This window comes from Lacerta agilis, chromosome 16 (assembly GCF_009819535.1).
Source record: "Lacerta agilis isolate rLacAgi1 chromosome 16, rLacAgi1.pri, whole genome shotgun sequence".
NCBI lineage: Eukaryota > Metazoa > Chordata > Lepidosauria > Squamata > Lacertidae > Lacerta > Lacerta agilis.
In genome coordinates this window covers 38,587,400-38,604,484 of record NC_046327.1, presented here as the reverse complement: position 1 = coordinate 38,604,484, position 17,085 = coordinate 38,587,400, and the positions used below count along the sequence as shown (strand labels likewise).

Genomic DNA, 17,085 nt, shown 5'->3' with positions numbered 1-17,085 from the left:
TAGAAAAGTCATTGCTGATCTTGAACTTTAATTGACTTTAAAGAAAGTAGGAGTCATATAGTGACTCTTCATACTGTAGGAATACTGGTAACTAACCCCAATAAGCAGTTTCAACCGGGCATGCCTCTTTGAAAACAAAAGAAATAACCTATTCTCTTTTTCTGTTGCATGGTCTTACCTCACCACAGCTTGGCTGAGGAATGTGTAAGGCACAGTTAGGGTATGTAGCTTGCAGGATTCTTCCTGTATCTTGGTAGGCACATAGAGGAAGCAAGAACTAGCAGTCTTCATGGAGAAGCACCCTTAAAAGAGCTACTGGGATATGTATTGTTTGTTATATTAAAGGGGTGGCTGAATCCTCTTGACATACAGTAGATCAAACACATTATTTCACACAAACCTAAAACAGTGAAACCCCCATGGCTATGGTAGCCAGGCTCTGAAGGAGGACAGCAGCAGGTTTAACCATTTTCATAGAAGGAAAAAAGTTAATGACATACAGGTAGGGAGGAAACAGTCAATGATCTTTGCTCCAAGGTAAACTCTTAGCTGTACTGCTGGTTTGGCTTAAGGCAACAAAATGATAGCACAAAATGGAATACTCATTCCCTTCCTCAATCAGTGTCACTGGATACAGTCCATGACATGGATTTGTAGAGTGTCCATGTCTGGAGCCCTGTACTGGCACTTGGGACAAGAGAATTCAATCGGTTCTTCAGCAAGGCTTTGTCTTCTCGGAAGCTGGGGGTGGAATGGGGCAGGACCCCTCAGGAAACCTGGAAGGACAAGAAAAGTACAGTTAATCTGCACGCAATGGTATATTTACTCCCTCATGCTAGCAGTGACAACAACACTTCACATTTGCTCTGATAGCTGTAAGTTCCTTCAAGAAAGCAGAAGAGGGAATCAAGAGGGATGCTTGGAGTATATTTAAAAACCACAATACTAGATGCTTAGGAGGAATATATGCCACACTTGTGGAAATATGACAGCAGGTTCAAGATGCCAGAATGGTTAACCAGCAATAAATAAAGGCAGGCATTTTTTTTTAGGAATTCTTAAAACAAGCCAAATAGAATAGAAATTTTAAAAAAATCAGTTCACACACAAGCACATGCTGCTTATATTAAGGGTAAGCAACACTAAAACACACACCTGACTGAGGTTGTGGGCGCATTTCTGAATGGCGATTCCTCATCTCTTCCATCAGAGAACTGTTTCGGGAGAGATAACCACAATTCAGTTTATTTGTAATACTAACCCTTTCCCAGGAAAAGTGAAAGACGTATAAGGTTCGTTGCCTTTGGCTACAGACCACTTTCACACCTTACCCAAAATGAAAAGAAGCTCAACACAAGATACCAACACCACAGCTGATGTGGACAAACTGCTACATTCTAGGTGTGTCACTGCTTGCATCCATCCCCTACTCACCGTCTGACTCCCTCAGATTCCGCTTGCAGCTTCTCATAATCTCTCTGCAGTTGTGCAACTTGCTCCAGGAGGGCCTCTCGCTGTTCATGTAGTTTTTCACGAGCGTGACGCTCTGCCAAGAAGTCTGTCTTGTAGATATCAGCCTGAATAAAAAGAGTAGGGTGACAACTACTTTACCTCTTACACTGCACTACTCACATTCCCCAGGTTGCCACAAACACACACCGATCCCTTTTCCAGCATGGCTACTTCCCCATGGCAAACTTGATTCCCTACTCACCTGTGCCTTGAGCACAGGCACAGTCTCCATGATAGCCTTGTGCTGTTCAGCCTCCTCCTTCAGCTTGTCAATCAGTTCCTGCTTGGCCACCAGAGCCTCTTCAGCTTGCTGTAATTGCTCAGACAATTCAGCAGCCCGCACATCCAAACCCTGAGGATGGGACAGAGTTCAATAATGCTACAGCGCTGTAGGCAACTTTTTCTTTTGGGCATGCCAGTGGTTCTAAATTAATTAAATCAGAATAAGAAGACTGCCCTTTTTTCATTTTTAACATGGCTAAAGTCCATTAAGAGTTTGTTGGGATTGCTCTTAAAAAAGGTATACAAAGGGTATGCATTTATATTTAGCACAACAGACCACTATAATTACTTTGCAAATAAATTTCTTTCTGACCTTAGTGTGACTGATATATAAACACGATATATACACACGTACCTTTTTGTTTTTGTAACAGGAGAACCCACTCCGCCACAAGCCATACAACTAGGAAATTATTACTATTTTATCAAATAAAATACTGCTCCTTTCAAACATTTTGAAACTATATAGAACAAGGGTGGCTAAAGTTTTTCAGGCACACAATGACCAACCCTCTAGGAGCCGAGGCTGAAGTGCAAAGTTGTCGCAAAAGAAGGTAAGCCTTCCAAAAGGCACCTCAATAAACAACACCCATTTTAAACCATTTTTGTCACTCATTATTACTAAATTTAATAAGTACAGGCGATGATCATTTGACATGGGGCTTGCCACCTGTTTTCTTTTTCAAGTTTAAGAAAGCAATTGGGGCACTTTTGTCATCAGAGCATAGGAATTGTCAGTATTTTTTAAGAAATAAAACCTTTTAAGCCAACTTTGGGCACAAATTTCTTTATTGCAAATGATAAACAGGAATTATTAGTATAGTATTATTTTTTAATGGACAGATTTGGGGGGCTGGAGGCCATAAAGCAACTTTTGGCATCGTGGGACACATGGGAACAGTCACTTTATTATAATAATAATAAAATAACAACAATAACAACTTATTTTAAGGGACTAGATATGGTCTGTGGTCATGTATTAGCCACCCCAACACACGAATGGGGGGCAAAAGCTTTACAAATGCCAGGAAAAATGAGAAAACCGGAACTCTGATGGGTTGGAAGAAATGGGGCAGCTCTAAATAGTATCAGGTGCTGCATGTTGCTAGAGGAAAAATGAAGCATGACATCTCAATCTACCTCCCCGCCCCCACCAAGACAAATAAAGTGGAAAAGGGACCCTTTATAGAATTAAGGTTTTCATTACAAATCATCATTTCTCCCACCTGGCTCCACTTCTCATTTTCTAGACTGGCTTTGATATGAGAGTCATATTCCTGGAAGAGTTGGTGATAGGCCACCTGCAGCTGAGCTAATTTTCTCCTATAGAGGAGAGAGGGAATAGATCAGTTTATAGGTATTTGCCACATGGTTAAATCCCCCAGGCTCTTGGCTCTCCCATCCTCTCACTCACTTTTCCTCTGTGGCGCTCTGCCGCTCCACTCGCAAGGCACTTTCTAGATTTTGCACCTGCAGGCGCAACTGATCCACTTGCACACTGTGCTGTTTGGTGCGGGCTTCAGCCTCCTTTTCAAGATGTTGGAGTCTTTCGCCTGCTGCACGGACCCTGCAGAAAAGACAAATCTAGCTCTCTACCTGCTAGCCAAGATTTCCTAGGTAGACCGAATTACCCTTGCCTTTTCACCCCAGAAAATATGTACCATGACAGCACTAGATCCAGCATTGTTTGATTCAATAGGTTTTCTACGCAACTCCTTGAATCTTCTTCATCGTAACACTCGGTGCTGTCATCCTCTTCTGTGGCTTCACATGGAAAGTGAGCTACTGTTGAGGATGTACATGAAACTGGGGGTGGGGGTCTCTCTGACCTTTCCATCATAGCTGCTTGCATTCCTGAAGAAGCAACCTGCCGACCTCTTCACCAAGGCAAGTGACAGAGGTGAAAATATCAAAGAAGCATCCCCAGCTCTTCAACATTTTTTGTCATTATTTTTGTGATCGCACACACTGTGAGAAAGCACATGGAAGGCCAGCAGCAGTTCCCAACTCGCTTTTTGGTTTGACACCTAACCACTGGAAGAAAAAAAAAAGCCTTGCCCTCCGTTACAGCTGCCAGTTCTAATGGATCAAAGCAGTCTCCTATATTTTTCTAAGATTTTGGTATTCAAAACACCTAGCGTTTTTCACAAAGCCATAAGCTAATCAGGCAAATGTGGCTGTTCCAGATTTAGGGCGCCAGGTACAGGACACATCCAGACCCCTGCCGTGCAAAGGACATCACATGATCTCTTCCAGTTTGAGGTAAGTATGCTTGGAGGGGTAAGACAGTGGAGCCAATTTCCCTGCCCCACAGAGCAGGCCCAGCTCATTGTTTCATAATGTCTGCATCACTGCAGGCAAAAAGGCCTCCAGCCAGTTGCCAACCACACTGCCTGGCCACACAAGTCTCCTGCGTGACTCACCTCTCCTCCAGCTCTTTCTTTTCCTGTGTGCAGGTTTCCAGGCGACTTTGGCTCTCCTGCAACTCCCCCAACAAGGAGGTCACCTGAGCCTTTACTGAGGCCTTGTCCTCCCCAGCCTGCTGTAATGAGAGAGGGAGACAGATCACAGGTCAGTCAGTACCTGTGAAGTGCGACGGACAGGAACCTCTCAAGCTTGTGGGAACAAGATTTTCATACTAGAGTGACAATTCACCTCCAACTGCTTGCTCAGTGTTTGTAGCTGCTGCTGGGTCTCACGCTCCCATGCTGCCAGATGCACAAGCTCCTCTCTGGCTGATGCCAGCTGTTGACGAAGGGCTGAACTCCTGGGGGTTGGAATGATAAAACGTGTGGCTGTTGAACTTCACAAGATACTCTAATTCAGTGCTAGCCACTACAGGTTCCATCACTCAGTAGCAAACCCTTGAAGTCCTGTCCAAAATATACTAGTTATGATCTACCAAAGCTACACTGGGGGAGGAGGGGTTGTTTGTGGGTAGGACATTCATCCTGGGATTTACCCAATAACGCTCATTATTCTGAGGGATAATAGCATCCACCTCAACACTCCATACTCCAAAACTTTCCATTGCTTTGGGTGTTGCAAATTTGCCACCCTTTCGCCTGGCATTCTTCAGCCCCCAAGGTTTAAATTGCTATTGTCCTTCACGCTTCCACTGACAGTCCTTACACAAGGTTGGGGAGGAGGGGGAAAGTATGGTTCTGTTAATGCACACACACTCTGAAGCACGGATGGGAAACCTTTATCCCTCGAGAGTATTGTTTGACTCCCCACAGCTCCAGCCAGCAAAGCCAATGACCAGGGATGATGGGAACTGTAATCCAACAATCCCTGGAAGGCCAGAAATTCCAGCAGCCCTGCTCTAAAATATTTTCCTCGCTGAGGTAACAATCCTAGGTCTCGGTTGCACCACCTCACACTATAGGTGGGGGCTCAAGAATGCACACTCCTCCATAAATGAACAGCACATAGAAAATCATGTATCACAAAGAGAAATTCTAGCCAAGTCCTCTTCCTGGCGGTAGGTTTAAAAAACAACTGAATGAGCATTTCATTCTATGAAATCCATACAGGCAGTGTGAGCCGGTGGAGCTCAAATGCAGGTTTACCACCTCTATGCATTTCTTTGCAGTGGCTTCTGGCTCAGAAGTGACCATTTTGCCATCCCATCCTCAATTTCCTGGCCACATGAATTGTGGCCATTCTCCTTAAATGGCAGGGATTAACCAATATTGAGTTACTCCTCCCACCTGCTTCAGGGACCAGGCCATATAAATGGCTGGTGCTTGGCCTCATTTAGTGGAAGGAGGCTTCCCTGGATCAAATCCTGCCAAATGATTTTTGCAAAGCCCCAGCTGTGACTTCCTCTCATTGTACTAACAGCTGGATTCATGGACATCTCCTTTATGGGCTCTCGCCTCCTCAAGACACACTACCTGCCAACATCTGTAAGTTTCACTCCCCAGATGTCTTCCAACATTCTGCCTGCCTGGCTGGACATACCTGAGAAAGTATAAGCATATTATCATGAACTTACTCATCCTCTACCTCCTTCAGCCTCTTGCATAGCTCTTCAGCCTGGTCCTGCCCAGAACTATTTCTGTAAAGAAACAAAGGTGATGCACTGTGAGTTGGGGGGGGGGGGAACCAACCCACACAACCTAATTTGCAGCATCAACTCTCAGCCAGTTGCAAACACTCCCAAATCAGTCTCCAGCCACAGAATACCAGCCCACAAAGTCTTGCCAAGCTGGGCTTTGGTAATTCCAGAATTTTTTCCAGAATGAGATTTCTGAGACAGACTGGCAATCACATTTGGCTGTGATCACTGTCGGCTGCAGTTGAGTGTCACACAAACATTCCCCATGCTCCTCCCGGGGCTGGAAAGGGGTTAGTTCTTTCTGTTCCAAGATGGCGGCGTGTTCATACACTGCGGCTTTGAGCTCCCAATACTTCACCTACTCATGCACAGAACTGGTAAACATCGGGCTCACAAGGAAAATAGAGATAACTAGAGAGTTTCAAAGGTCCCACTGTATACCAAACTGCATAGTAAGACCTCCAGGATCTCTATGGATTGTCACCGGGAGGGGGAAATGGCAAAAGAAGTGAAAAAGAAAAGAGCGAAAGGAAAAGCGTGGTTGCAGAGCTGGTCTGTTAACCCGGCTTCGGAAAAGACCCATCAGACCAGCACTGCCAAGCGTCTTCCTGACCAACATCAGATCTCTCATCCATAAAATTGACGAATTACAGTTGCTGATGGCGGCAAGCAAGCTTCTTCATGAGAGCTGTGTGGTAATTATTACAGAAACTTGGCTACATTCAGCAGTACTGGATGCGGCAGTAGAGCTGATAAATCAAGTAATTTATTACTCTGATAGGAACAGTGATTCTGGTAAAGCTGGGGCGGCGGAGTCTGTATTTACATACACAATGGTTGGTGCGTTAACAGCCAAGTAGCTGATGCGTATTGCTCCCCAGGTGTAGAACTGATGGCAGTTACATGTCGGCCATTTTATCTGCCTGGAGAACTAACTGTCATAATCATTATAGCCGTTTATATTCCACCTGATGCTAATGTCAGTGCAACAATTCCTAAGTTATATGGCGTCATCTCTAGGCAACAGCAAATCCACCCAGAGGGTGCCCTTGTTGTGTGGCAGGGGACTTCAATCAAGCCTGCCTGAAGAAAGTATTTCCTAAATTTGAACAGTTTGTAAAATTTTCCACTAGAGAACAGAATATTCTAGATCGTGCATATTCCAATTTGAAACAGGCATACAGGGCAATCCCCTCCCCCCACTTAGGCTCATCAGACCATTCTTCTGTTTTTCTATGTCCCTCTCAGGAGAAGAATTCAGCCAGTTATAAAAACAGTTAGAATCTGGCCAGAGGGTGCTCTTAGTCAGCTCCAGGATTGTTTTGAGAGCACTGATTGGAGTGTGTTGGAACATCAAGATCTGCATAAATACACAGACGCTGTACTTTCCTATAATAAAGTGTGTGCCGATAATGTAACGTGGAAAAGATGCATTAGAGTCTATGGGAACTGTAAACCTTGGGTGACTGATGAGATAAGGACACTTCTGAAAGCACGGGATTCTGCCTTTAAGACAGGGAATATAGACACATACAGAGAGGCAAGAACAAATCTCAAAAATGGCATTAAGACAGCAAAACAACAATATAAGGTGGAAAATTACTTAGCCGAAAACAACACGAAACAAGTGTGGCAAGGAGTGCAGCACCTAACCAACTACAAGGGCAATACAAGGAATATGGTTAAGGCTGATGATTCATTGGCAGAGGAGCTGAACAACTTCTTTGCTCACTACGAGGTTAAAAGATTGAACCCTTTAGCTCCTGCCTGCCAGCCCTCAAACTCTCAGCCACTCATTCTATATGACCATCAAGTAAAAGCTGCATTGAGGGCAGTGAATCCCAGTAAAGCGGCTGGCCCAGATGGGGTGCTCGGAATAGAGGTAAAAAAATTGCACTGATCAATTAGCAGGGGTCTTGACAAGGATTTTTAGCATCTCTCTGCAAACCGCTTGTGTTCCATCATGTTTGAAAGCAGCCACCATTATTCCAGTCCCAAAGAAAACAGCAATTAACTGCCTAAATGACTATAGACCCATTGCATTAACATCTGTAGTGATGAAGTGCTTCGAGTGATTGGTCCTTCAACACCTTAGAACATGTTTTCCACCAGACTTTGATAAACATCAGTTTGCCTACAGGAGAAATAGGTCAACAGATGATGCCATTGCTACAGCTTTTCACCTTGCAGCGAGTCATCTGGAGAGACCAGGGAATTATGTCAGGATGCTGTTTATTGATTATAGCTCAGCTTTCAATACCATCCTTCCAGATATTCTCATTGGAAAGTTAAGAGACGTGGACCTTTCTTCTAACATCTGTGATTGGATTAAAGACTTTCTGAGAGACCGGAAACAAACAGTGAGGATCGGGCCTGTTGCATCTACCTCGCTGAAGCTCAGCACTGGCACTCCACAGGGATGCGTGCTAAGTCCATACCTGTATTCATTGTACACATATGATTGCATTTCATCTGACCCATCTACTGCAATTATTAAGTTTGCTGATGACACCACCATAATGGGTTTAATTACAGGTGGAGACGAATCTGCGTATGGGGGGAGGTTCAAAAGGTAACCACATGGTGCTCAGAGAACAATCTGCACCTAAACATTGGCAAGACAAAGGAGATGGTGTTGGACTTTCGGAGGAAGAGAGGGGAGCTAGCCCCATTGTATATCGGGGGGGGGGGGCTGTGTGGAGAGAGTCTCTTCTTTTAAATTCCTGGGAGTCCATCTTAGTGAAGGCCGTCATTTGGAAGGTCAATACAGCCCAGGTGGTCAGGAAGGCCCAACAGAGACTTCATTTCCTTAGGGTCTTGTGAAAGAACAATGTTAGACAACAACTAACGATTTCCTTCTATCGGTCCACAATAGAAAGTGTCCTTTCATACTGTATCATGGTGTGGTACGCTGGTTTGACAGCCATGGACAGAAAGTCCTTACAGAGGGTGGTGAAGACAGCACAAGACATTATGGGCTGTCCCCTGAGTCCGCTAGATATTATCGCAGAAGACCGTTGCCTCAGAAGAGCGAGGAACATTCTCAGGGATGACTCACACCCTGGCCAGCACCTTTTTAATCTCCTCGGGCAGGGGATATAGCAGCATGATAAGCCGAACCAACAGGTTAAAGAACAGTTTCTACCTGTGGGCCGTGAGGCTGCTGAATGGAAGACAGCAACATTGCAGCTGGCGTTCGGAGTCTGTGGTTGTACGACAGCACATAGAGTGTAACAAGGACTGAGAGATTGGGGGGGAGGGGCGCGTTTAATCTCACTGTAAACATGTGGTACATTAACAATAAAGTATTCTAGTTTAACTAGTAAAACTCTAGTTTGCTAGTAAAACTGAATTACTGCATGTCTAAAAAGTGTGTCACCAGCATGAAAAGTTTGGAAAGCTCTGCAATAGGTTATTGGTAGAAGAGTGCAACTATGCTGGGATTCAGTCTGAACTGCCTAGGTGACTTAATTCTATGGTGGAACCTCGGTTGCCGAATGCTTCGGAAGCTGAACAATTCGGAACTCGAACACCGACAACCTGGAAGTGAATGCTTCGCTTTCGACCGTTTTTCTCCATTTTTAAAAACGAATTTGCTGACCAGTAATTGCGCCTCGGTTGTTGAAAATTTCGGAAGTCAAACAATCTTTCAGAATGGATTACGTTCGACAACTGAGGTTCCACTGCACCTGTTGAAAAGCTGAGCTTGCTTCTTTCATTTTTTCTTATTTAACAGTCAGTAATGGGTACTGTGTACCACTAGACAAAAGCCTGCAACCTGGAAGCATCCTGAAATGAACTCCAGGCATATAAACAGGAGCATCCTTTGAGATCACCAGATGCCCCTCTCCAGGTTCCCCCAACCACCTAAGACATTACAGATGTTTACTGGGGGAAAGACCCTGGGCTGGCAGCCTGCTTTGGAGGCGCTATCCCAAGAAAGGCTTGCCTGGCAGGCATTATCTTGATGTCTTAGCCTAGTGCCAGAAACACCTTTTTATTTTCCCAGACTTTTAAATGTTTGTTGATCTGTTTTATTCAGGTTCATATGAGATTATGCTGCTTTTACAAATGTGCTCCTTTAGCTTATTTTCCGGTATTAGTTATTTTGTAATGTTTTTAATATTTTATTGTAACTACCTGGGCCACTTGACTAAAAGGCAGTGTATAAGTCTGTTATTATAAATCTGATAACATAAAATAAATAGGAGCACATATGGTCTGGCTTCCCAAGGACCATTCTCTTGGTTTCTCCATGCTAGGGGGCTCTTACCTGGCCCCTGAGCCCTGCAAGGATTCCAACTCCACAGGTTGTTCTTCTGCAACTCCATTCTCCTGGAAAGGTAACCAGATGAGTTAAACTTTACCATATTCAGTATGTTACGAAACACCCCCAAAATCCAGATTTTGCTATAAGAATGATAGCCTGTATCTGAGAAGGAATTTTTTGTTTTGGCTGGGAGAGACAAGAACAGAGATTCCTTTATTGTAACTCACACAAGGCATATTTAAGCAAGCAGGGCTGCAATGTGTCCTGCTACTGCACTGATTGCCACCCCCTTCACTGTAAATCCTTGCCTTCCTCCCTTATCAGTTGTACTTTTCACCAGACTCCTGTTAGTGTTAAGCCAAGAAATGATCACCTAAAATGCCAATTCTTCCTTTTCTCTCACCCCACAAATAGCTAATCAAACTGAAGCTCAATCCAGATAAGACTGCAACACTGTTAGTGGGCATTTCCCTAGACCAGATGGGTGGGAGGTGCCTGCTCCTGATGGGGTTACACTTCTTCTGAAGGAGCAGGTATGCAGCTTGGGGGTACTTCTGGATCCTTTGCTGTCGCCTGAGGCTCAGGTGGGCTTAGTGGTGCAGAGTGCTTTCCATCAGCCTCAGCTCAGTGCTGGTGGAAGGAGAGGGTGTGCCTAACTGACATCTGTTTGATTGCTAACAGGCTGCCCCCGAGTTCTTACACTGTGGGTGGTCCTGGAGCTTCTCTGCTGCTGTATCCATTGTGCCAGGACGTTCCTATACCTCACGTGGACTTACGATCATGGGTAGGCAAACTAAGGCCTGGGGGCTGGATCAGTCCAGGAATCAGTGTGTTTTTACATGAGTAGAATGTGTACTTTTATTTAAAATGCATCTCTGCATTATTTGTGGGGCCTGCCTGGTGTTTTTACATGAGTAGAATGTGTGCTTTTATTTAAAATGTATCTTGGGGGCATAGGAATTAGTTCATTTCCCCCCTAAAAGTACAGTCCGCCCCCCCACAAGCTTCGAGGGACAGTGGACTGGCCCCCTGCTGAAAAAGTTTGCTGACCCCCGACTTAGAGCTTGGTTATTGTCAATTCCCACTGGGGCACCAGATGTTTCTGCCACAATTGGACTTACTGTTTGGCAGCAAACACTGATTCTTATGACTGCTGGATCTGCATGCAGATGTGAGTGCAGGGACATGGATGTTTTCCAGTATATTTCCCTCCATCAAATCACTCACTCAGACCCTCATTTGGGCCTGTGTTTCAGGTCACTCGGCTGTGTCCTATCCTAAGTTTGGTTGTCTATGCTCTAGTAAACTAGATTATTAGAGTTTATAATAATCTGCAGACAATTTGGAAACTTCAAGTGGTATAGAATTCAGCAGCCAGGTTGCCCACTGGGGCAAGATGGTTTGAGTATATACCGTATTGGCCCGAATATAAGCCACACTTTATTTTCAAATTCCAACCAAGTTAAAGTGCGGTTTAAATTCGCGACCTTACGAAAATTGGCTTTTATAATATGGCTGCTGAAAAAGACATACGGTAAAACGGAATGGATGTGAGCGCCTGCAGAATTTTAAGAGGGCGGCTTATATTTGGGTATTGTCTTTTCCCACTTTTTCCCTTGAATTTTAAAGGTGCGGCTTATTTGCGGGTGCAGCTTATATTTGTGCCAATACAGTAACACCAATCATGCCCCAACTGCACTGGCTGCCAATTAGTTTCCAGGCGCAATTCAAACTGCTGTTTTTGACCTATAGAGCCTTAAATGGCTTAGGACCCCAATACCCCAAGGACTGACTCTCCCCATATGAACTTACCCAGACCCTGAGGCCCTTCTTCGTGTGCCTCCTCCACGAGGGGTCCTGAGGGTAGCTACACAAGAATGGGCCTTTTCTGTGGTGGCTCCTGCTTGTGGGATGCTCTCGCTAGGGAGGCTCACCTGACACTTGTTACTTATCTTTAGGCACCAGGCAAAAACATTTGCCTTCTCCTTTTGGAAAATTAAAAATCTATGGTCTTTTAACCTGGGGGGGGGGCGGTTATTTGTTACTATTGTAGGAATTTCTGTGTTCTTATATTGCAAACTGCCCAGTGATAGTCAGATGAAGGGTGGTATGGAAAATTAATTAATATTTAAAATCAAGAGGTCTCAATAGCCCGAGGCTTCTGCCAGAAGAGCCCAAGAGCTATGCTACCCATCTCTCCTTCCCTTGGCACAGCAGAAGAACAATGCATGTTTGGAAGCCAATTCTCAAAAATTTAAGAAGACTGCTTCCTGGTTAGCAGCATTTAAAAACTCTTCACTCCCAATCACTGCCACTCTACATTTTTTTAAAGGCCAACTTGAGTTTTAAAAGGCAATGCATTTCACATTAGCAACAAGGAATCTTTTGGATCCCAGGAACTCTCCTGTCGACTTTCCTTTGCCCTTCTCCTTCCTCAACTCCAATACATCAAGCAGCCACCTCACAGAACTAAGGACAAATACTATCCCCATTCCTCTCAGAAAGCCCATCAGCTGACCAAACCTTTACTCTTTACTCTTCTCCTATTTCCTGCTTTTGAGCCCAATCAGATCCCTGTTTCTTGGAGAGATCTACAGTGGTACCTCGGTTTAAGAACAGTCCAGTTTAAGAACGCTTTGGTTTACAAACTCCGCAAAACCGGAAATAGTGTCTTGGTTTGAGAACTTTACCTCGGTCTAAGAATGAAAGGCGAACGGTGGAAGGGCACTGGTGGCGGGAGGTCTCATTAGGGAAACTGATTAAGTTCGTAAACCGAGGTACCACTGTACTTTCCTTCATCCCCTTGCGCTGCTCTTTTCTTCTTCTGTTGCTGTTTCTCCTCAGAATTTCATATTCTCCTTCCCATAGCCACCCACTGCAAGAATGGAATCTTTACTCTCAACCATTGCCCCAAAGTCCCCCCACCCACTTTCAATTCATACTTTAAAAACTTTCCCAGAGCGTCACTTAATCACGGTCCAAACTCATTTCCTCCTCTTGACAACCTCCCCTTCCCTTTCTAAAAGCTCTCACCAGTATCCATTTTCCTTCTGCTATCACCTTCACCCCTTGAGCCAGATCGTCCCCTTCCCTTCATTCAGCCAAACATCTTTCTCCCTCCACTGGTAGGCTGACCAGCTGCGCTGCATTCTGGTTTATAATGTGTTCCAAGGCATGCTTTTTGAACACAAATAGTTCTTACTATTTGTAGTGGCTTTAAACTTACCCTACCATCAATATATTGTTTATTGATTCTGTTCACCAATATTAATGAGCCAATTTTCTTTTTATACAATAAAATTTATTTTTGACTTGTCTTTGTTAAGCCTCAACGGCCCAAATTCTGGAGTGCATTCAGTTCTCAATGTCGAAAGACCCTAAGAAGGGGGTGCCAGGGTTGCAGGTGAGATCAGAAGGATTGCAGGCAAACTGCACGCTTCATAACAGTTACACTCCTTTTCTAAACTCCAATGGAGCTTTGTCTCCATTGCCTACCCTTGACCCTTTCACATGTTCTGTTGTTTCCCCCACCAACTCTCACCTTAATCTTTACTGCAGGCTTTTCTGTGGGTGAGGTGCCCTTCACTGCTTGCTGCAGTGCACAGATCTCAGCCTGCAGTGCCAGCTTGTCTTTCTGCAAGACCTGGTTGGCTTCCTGGAGCTCCTTCAAATCCTCCTCCAGCCTCTCCTTTTTCTGCTGTGGCATCTCAGGGACCTGGAAAAGGGAGAGGAAAGTGCATAATCATGACTGAAAATTTACAACACATCAACCATTGTGATCCTATGTCCAACCCTCCTCACACAATCTACAAGATAAGAACATGTGTGTGTGTGTAGCTTTGATAGCTGTGACTTGTATTATTTCTTCGGGGCAAGCTCAGACTTTACACCCACTCACCTAGCTACACAATGCTTCTCCTTACCAGAGCAAGTAGAGCTTCTCCTTGAGTAAGGGTTACAGTGTCTGGCTCCTCTTGTGCTCCAGAGGTCTCTTTCTCTATGGGAAATGGCTGAGATGCTGTCTGTGAGCAGGAAAGCAAAAAATCTGATACACATAAAATGACTGAAATTGTTTCACTGCTTTTCCCCGATTCTCCTCTGTCCATGATGTCAACACACACAGCTTCTTTGTCAGAGGAGCTGCCCTTAAACAGAAGCAAGGGATAGAGGAGTTGAAGGGAGCCTGCCCCCACCTCAACACTTCAGGCCCCCCCTTACCAGTTGCTCCTTCAGTTGCTCCAGTTCCTGGACAGCCTGCTCCAACTGCTTTTTCAGCCCTGTGCGTTCTAAGTGCAGCTTTTCCACCACAAGTCGAGCTTCCTGGAACTTGAGCATGAGGAACTCCTTCTCCTCCTTGTGGGAAGCCTGGAATTGCAGGAACTCCTTGTAGCGCTCCCGCAGCATGTGGTTACTTTGTCGGATAGCTTCTACCAGCAGAACAGAGACAAGGGATGTTTGTGGGATCAATGTGCCTGCTTCTCCACGAGGAAAGGATTCATTACATTCCATCTGCTTATGGGACTGAATGAAGATGAATAAGGAAGGGTGGGCCTTTCTGTCAAAGCCCTTGTTCACGTGTAACGCTGAGCCACACCATGGCTTTGTGCTGGGGGCACTGTTATATAGTGGTTCCGCTCCTTCCTCCTGGGCCGTGTTCAGAAAGAGTTGGTGGGGGATGAGCGTTCAGACCCCTAGGCTCTCACTTGTGGGGTGCCTCAGGGTTCCGTCCTCTCCCCCATGCTTTTTAATATCTATATGAAGCCGCTGGGAGAGATCATCGGGGTTTTGGGCTGGGTGTTCTTCAGTATGCGGATGATACCCAGCTCTACCTCTCTTTCAAATCAGAACCAGTGAAGGCAGTGAAGGTCCTGTGTGAGTGCCTGGAGGCGGTTGGAGGAGACCCTTGAGAAGTTGGATTACAACTCCCATTAGCCCTTGCTAGCATGGCCAATGGTTAAGAATGATGGGTGTTCGGGTCCAAAGCATCTGGAGGACACTAAGTTGCAGAATTCTGATTTAAATCTAGTGAGCCACCCACATTCTAGTGAGCCACCCACTCTGACACCAACCAGTCACAGAAACCCTCATGGTGGAAATCATGTACAGTGGTGCCCCGCTAGACGAATGCCTCGCTAGACTAAAAACTCGCTAGACGAATGGCATTCATCTAGCGGAAGCTGCCCCGCAAGACGAAAAAGTCAATGGGGCTGCTTCGCAAGACGTTTTTTTTTTTTAGCGCGAAAACCTCCGCGCTCCATTGCCGCTTCGCTAGACGAATAATTCGCTCTACGAAAAAACTCGTAGAACGAATTATTTTCGTCTAGCAGGGCACCACTGTACTGAGTTCAAACTGAGTGCTGGAATTAAAAAGTGAACATTTCAACAATCCAATTGATTATTTTCTATGCAGAGCTGCATGCCAAACTCAGTTCACCAGGTCCTCACCTTTGAGATCTCTGTTCTCAGCCAGAAAGTGCTGCACAACCTCATGTCCTGCCAGCTCAGCTGGAAGGTGAATGGTGGCAGCTTTGCCCAGAGAGGAATCATCGCCCATCATGCCGCAGTCATTACCCGGGCATCCGCCTGGTTGTACCATGTCACAACTCCAGCCCCCTTGGGCTGTACTCATTCAGATAGGTTCTGGGGAGTGCAGAGAATGGTCAAGACTGAAACCTTTAAAAAAGCAAATACAGAAATCTATTGAGCTACAGGTTATCAACTGGAGATAAAAGAACTGATGGGATAAGCTGCCTATACCTGGGCTGTACCACTTTACATTGTAGGTGGAGGCACATACAACTGAATGCTTCTCCATATATACAAACAAACAAAAGCATTCCCTGCACGCAGAAAATCAGTATGCCAGGGAAAAGGCTAAGACAGAACACTTCTTTCTTGACATCATGGCATTCTATATGGAAAGATTTGTTTTATTTTCATTTTGCAATGGAGCAGCATTTAATCAAACAAACCCACTTATTGCGGGGAAAATGTTGCTGCCCAGGCACGGGCTTACCATAGTTAGAAATAGGGCAAAATCTCCTGTCGTAGAGAGAAGCAGCCCTTCAGTGCCTAACCAAGAGGCGGAGAGCGGGGGCGAGGAGGTGGGGGGGAGAGAAAATCGGATTCCTGAGTTTCAAAGAGAGTAAGCTCGAATGTTTCAAGCCCAGCTTCCTGGAAAGTTCTGCTGAGTGTGGTGGGCTTGGATGCAGGAGACCTGGGTTCAAATCTCCACCTCCTCCCCAAAATCCTTCCTGGCAGATCAGCCAGCCTAGTCTACGGGGGCGGGACAGGAGAGACAGGCGCCGCGAGGGGCTCTGCGGGCGAGCCGTCTGCTCCAGGGGCCACCGGACGCCTCGGGCCACTTACTGGGGGGCCGGATTTACCCTCCAGGGCGGATGGAGGCGGCAAGGAGCCGCTTGAGCAGCGGAGCGGCGGAGGAAGGGACCACGGGGGGGGGGCGCCCCGCGCGGCGGAGAAGAGCCGCACCTCAGTTTCGGACCCCGGATTATTCCGCCTCCTGCGCCGCTTCCTCCTTCCGGGTTTGCCGTTCGCTTTGCTTATTCGAAAGTGATGTCGGGAGAAGAGGGGCGGGGCGGAAGTGACGTTGGAGGAGCGGCCTCAGAGACGGGAAGTGCCGCCCACGTGACGGCGAGACTACCTTGCCGGGGTGTTGGGCTCTCGTCGGTCGCGAGTGTGGTGCGCGGGGCCAAAGCAAGAATGTGAAAAGGCAGAGCGTGAAATATGTTCATAAGTTGTTGTTTCTCCCTGGAAAAGACCCTGATGTTGGGAAAGATGGAGGGCACAAGGAGAAGGTGACGACAGAGGAAGAGATGGTTGGAAGTGTTCTCGAAGCGACTAGCATGAGTTTGGCCAAACTGCAGGAGGCAGTGGAAGACAGGAGTGCCTGGCGTGCTCTGGTCCATGGGGTCACGAAGTCGGACACGACTGAACGACT

General features: G+C 45.9%; 1 protein-coding gene across 5 annotated transcripts; it reads right to left on the bottom strand.

The window, feature by feature from the left end:
• Window positions 1-292: 292 nt before the first annotated feature.
• IKBKG (inhibitor of nuclear factor kappa B kinase regulatory subunit gamma) lies at window positions 293-16,675 on the bottom strand. Of its 5 annotated transcripts, XM_033172806.1 has the most exons (15): window positions 16,617-16,675; window positions 15,573-15,767; window positions 14,346-14,554; window positions 14,051-14,149; window positions 13,669-13,842; window positions 10,131-10,192; window positions 5,795-5,857; window positions 4,450-4,561; window positions 4,218-4,336; window positions 3,209-3,361; window positions 3,021-3,117; window positions 1,715-1,864; window positions 1,435-1,577; window positions 1,156-1,214; window positions 293-776 (listed from the first exon to the last, which is right to left on the bottom strand). In XM_033172806.1, the coding sequence occupies exons 2-15, from the start codon at window positions 15,754-15,756 to the stop codon at window positions 625-627; spliced, it is 1,776 nt and encodes a 591-aa protein (XP_033028697.1). In that variant the 5' UTR covers window positions 15,757-15,767; window positions 16,617-16,675; the 3' UTR covers window positions 293-624. The 5 variants fall into 5 exon arrangements, with proteins under 5 accessions (XP_033028697.1, XP_033028699.1, XP_033028696.1 ...); XM_033172808.1 differs by lacking the exon at window positions 16,617-16,675 and having other exon boundaries at window positions 14,346-14,551; window positions 15,573-15,820; XM_033172805.1 differs by lacking the exon at window positions 16,617-16,675 and having other exon boundaries at window positions 15,573-15,819.
• Between the last annotated feature and the right edge of the window lie 410 nt (window positions 16,676-17,085).

Excerpts from the sequence above, each read along its gene's own strand:
- IKBKG (XM_033172806.1), bottom strand. The coding sequence starts at position 15,756 with ATGAGTACAGCCCAAGGGGGCTGGAGTTGTGACATGGTACAACCAGGC. Across the intron at positions 1,578-1,714 it reads TGCCTGTGCTCAAGGCACAG|GCTGATATCTACAAGACAGA; the intron begins GTGAGTAGGGAA and ends CTTTTTATTCAG. Across the intron at positions 777-1,155 it reads GCGCCCACAACCTCAGTCAG|GTTTCCTGAGGGGTCCTGCC; the intron begins GTGTGTGTTTTA and ends TTGTCCTTCCAG.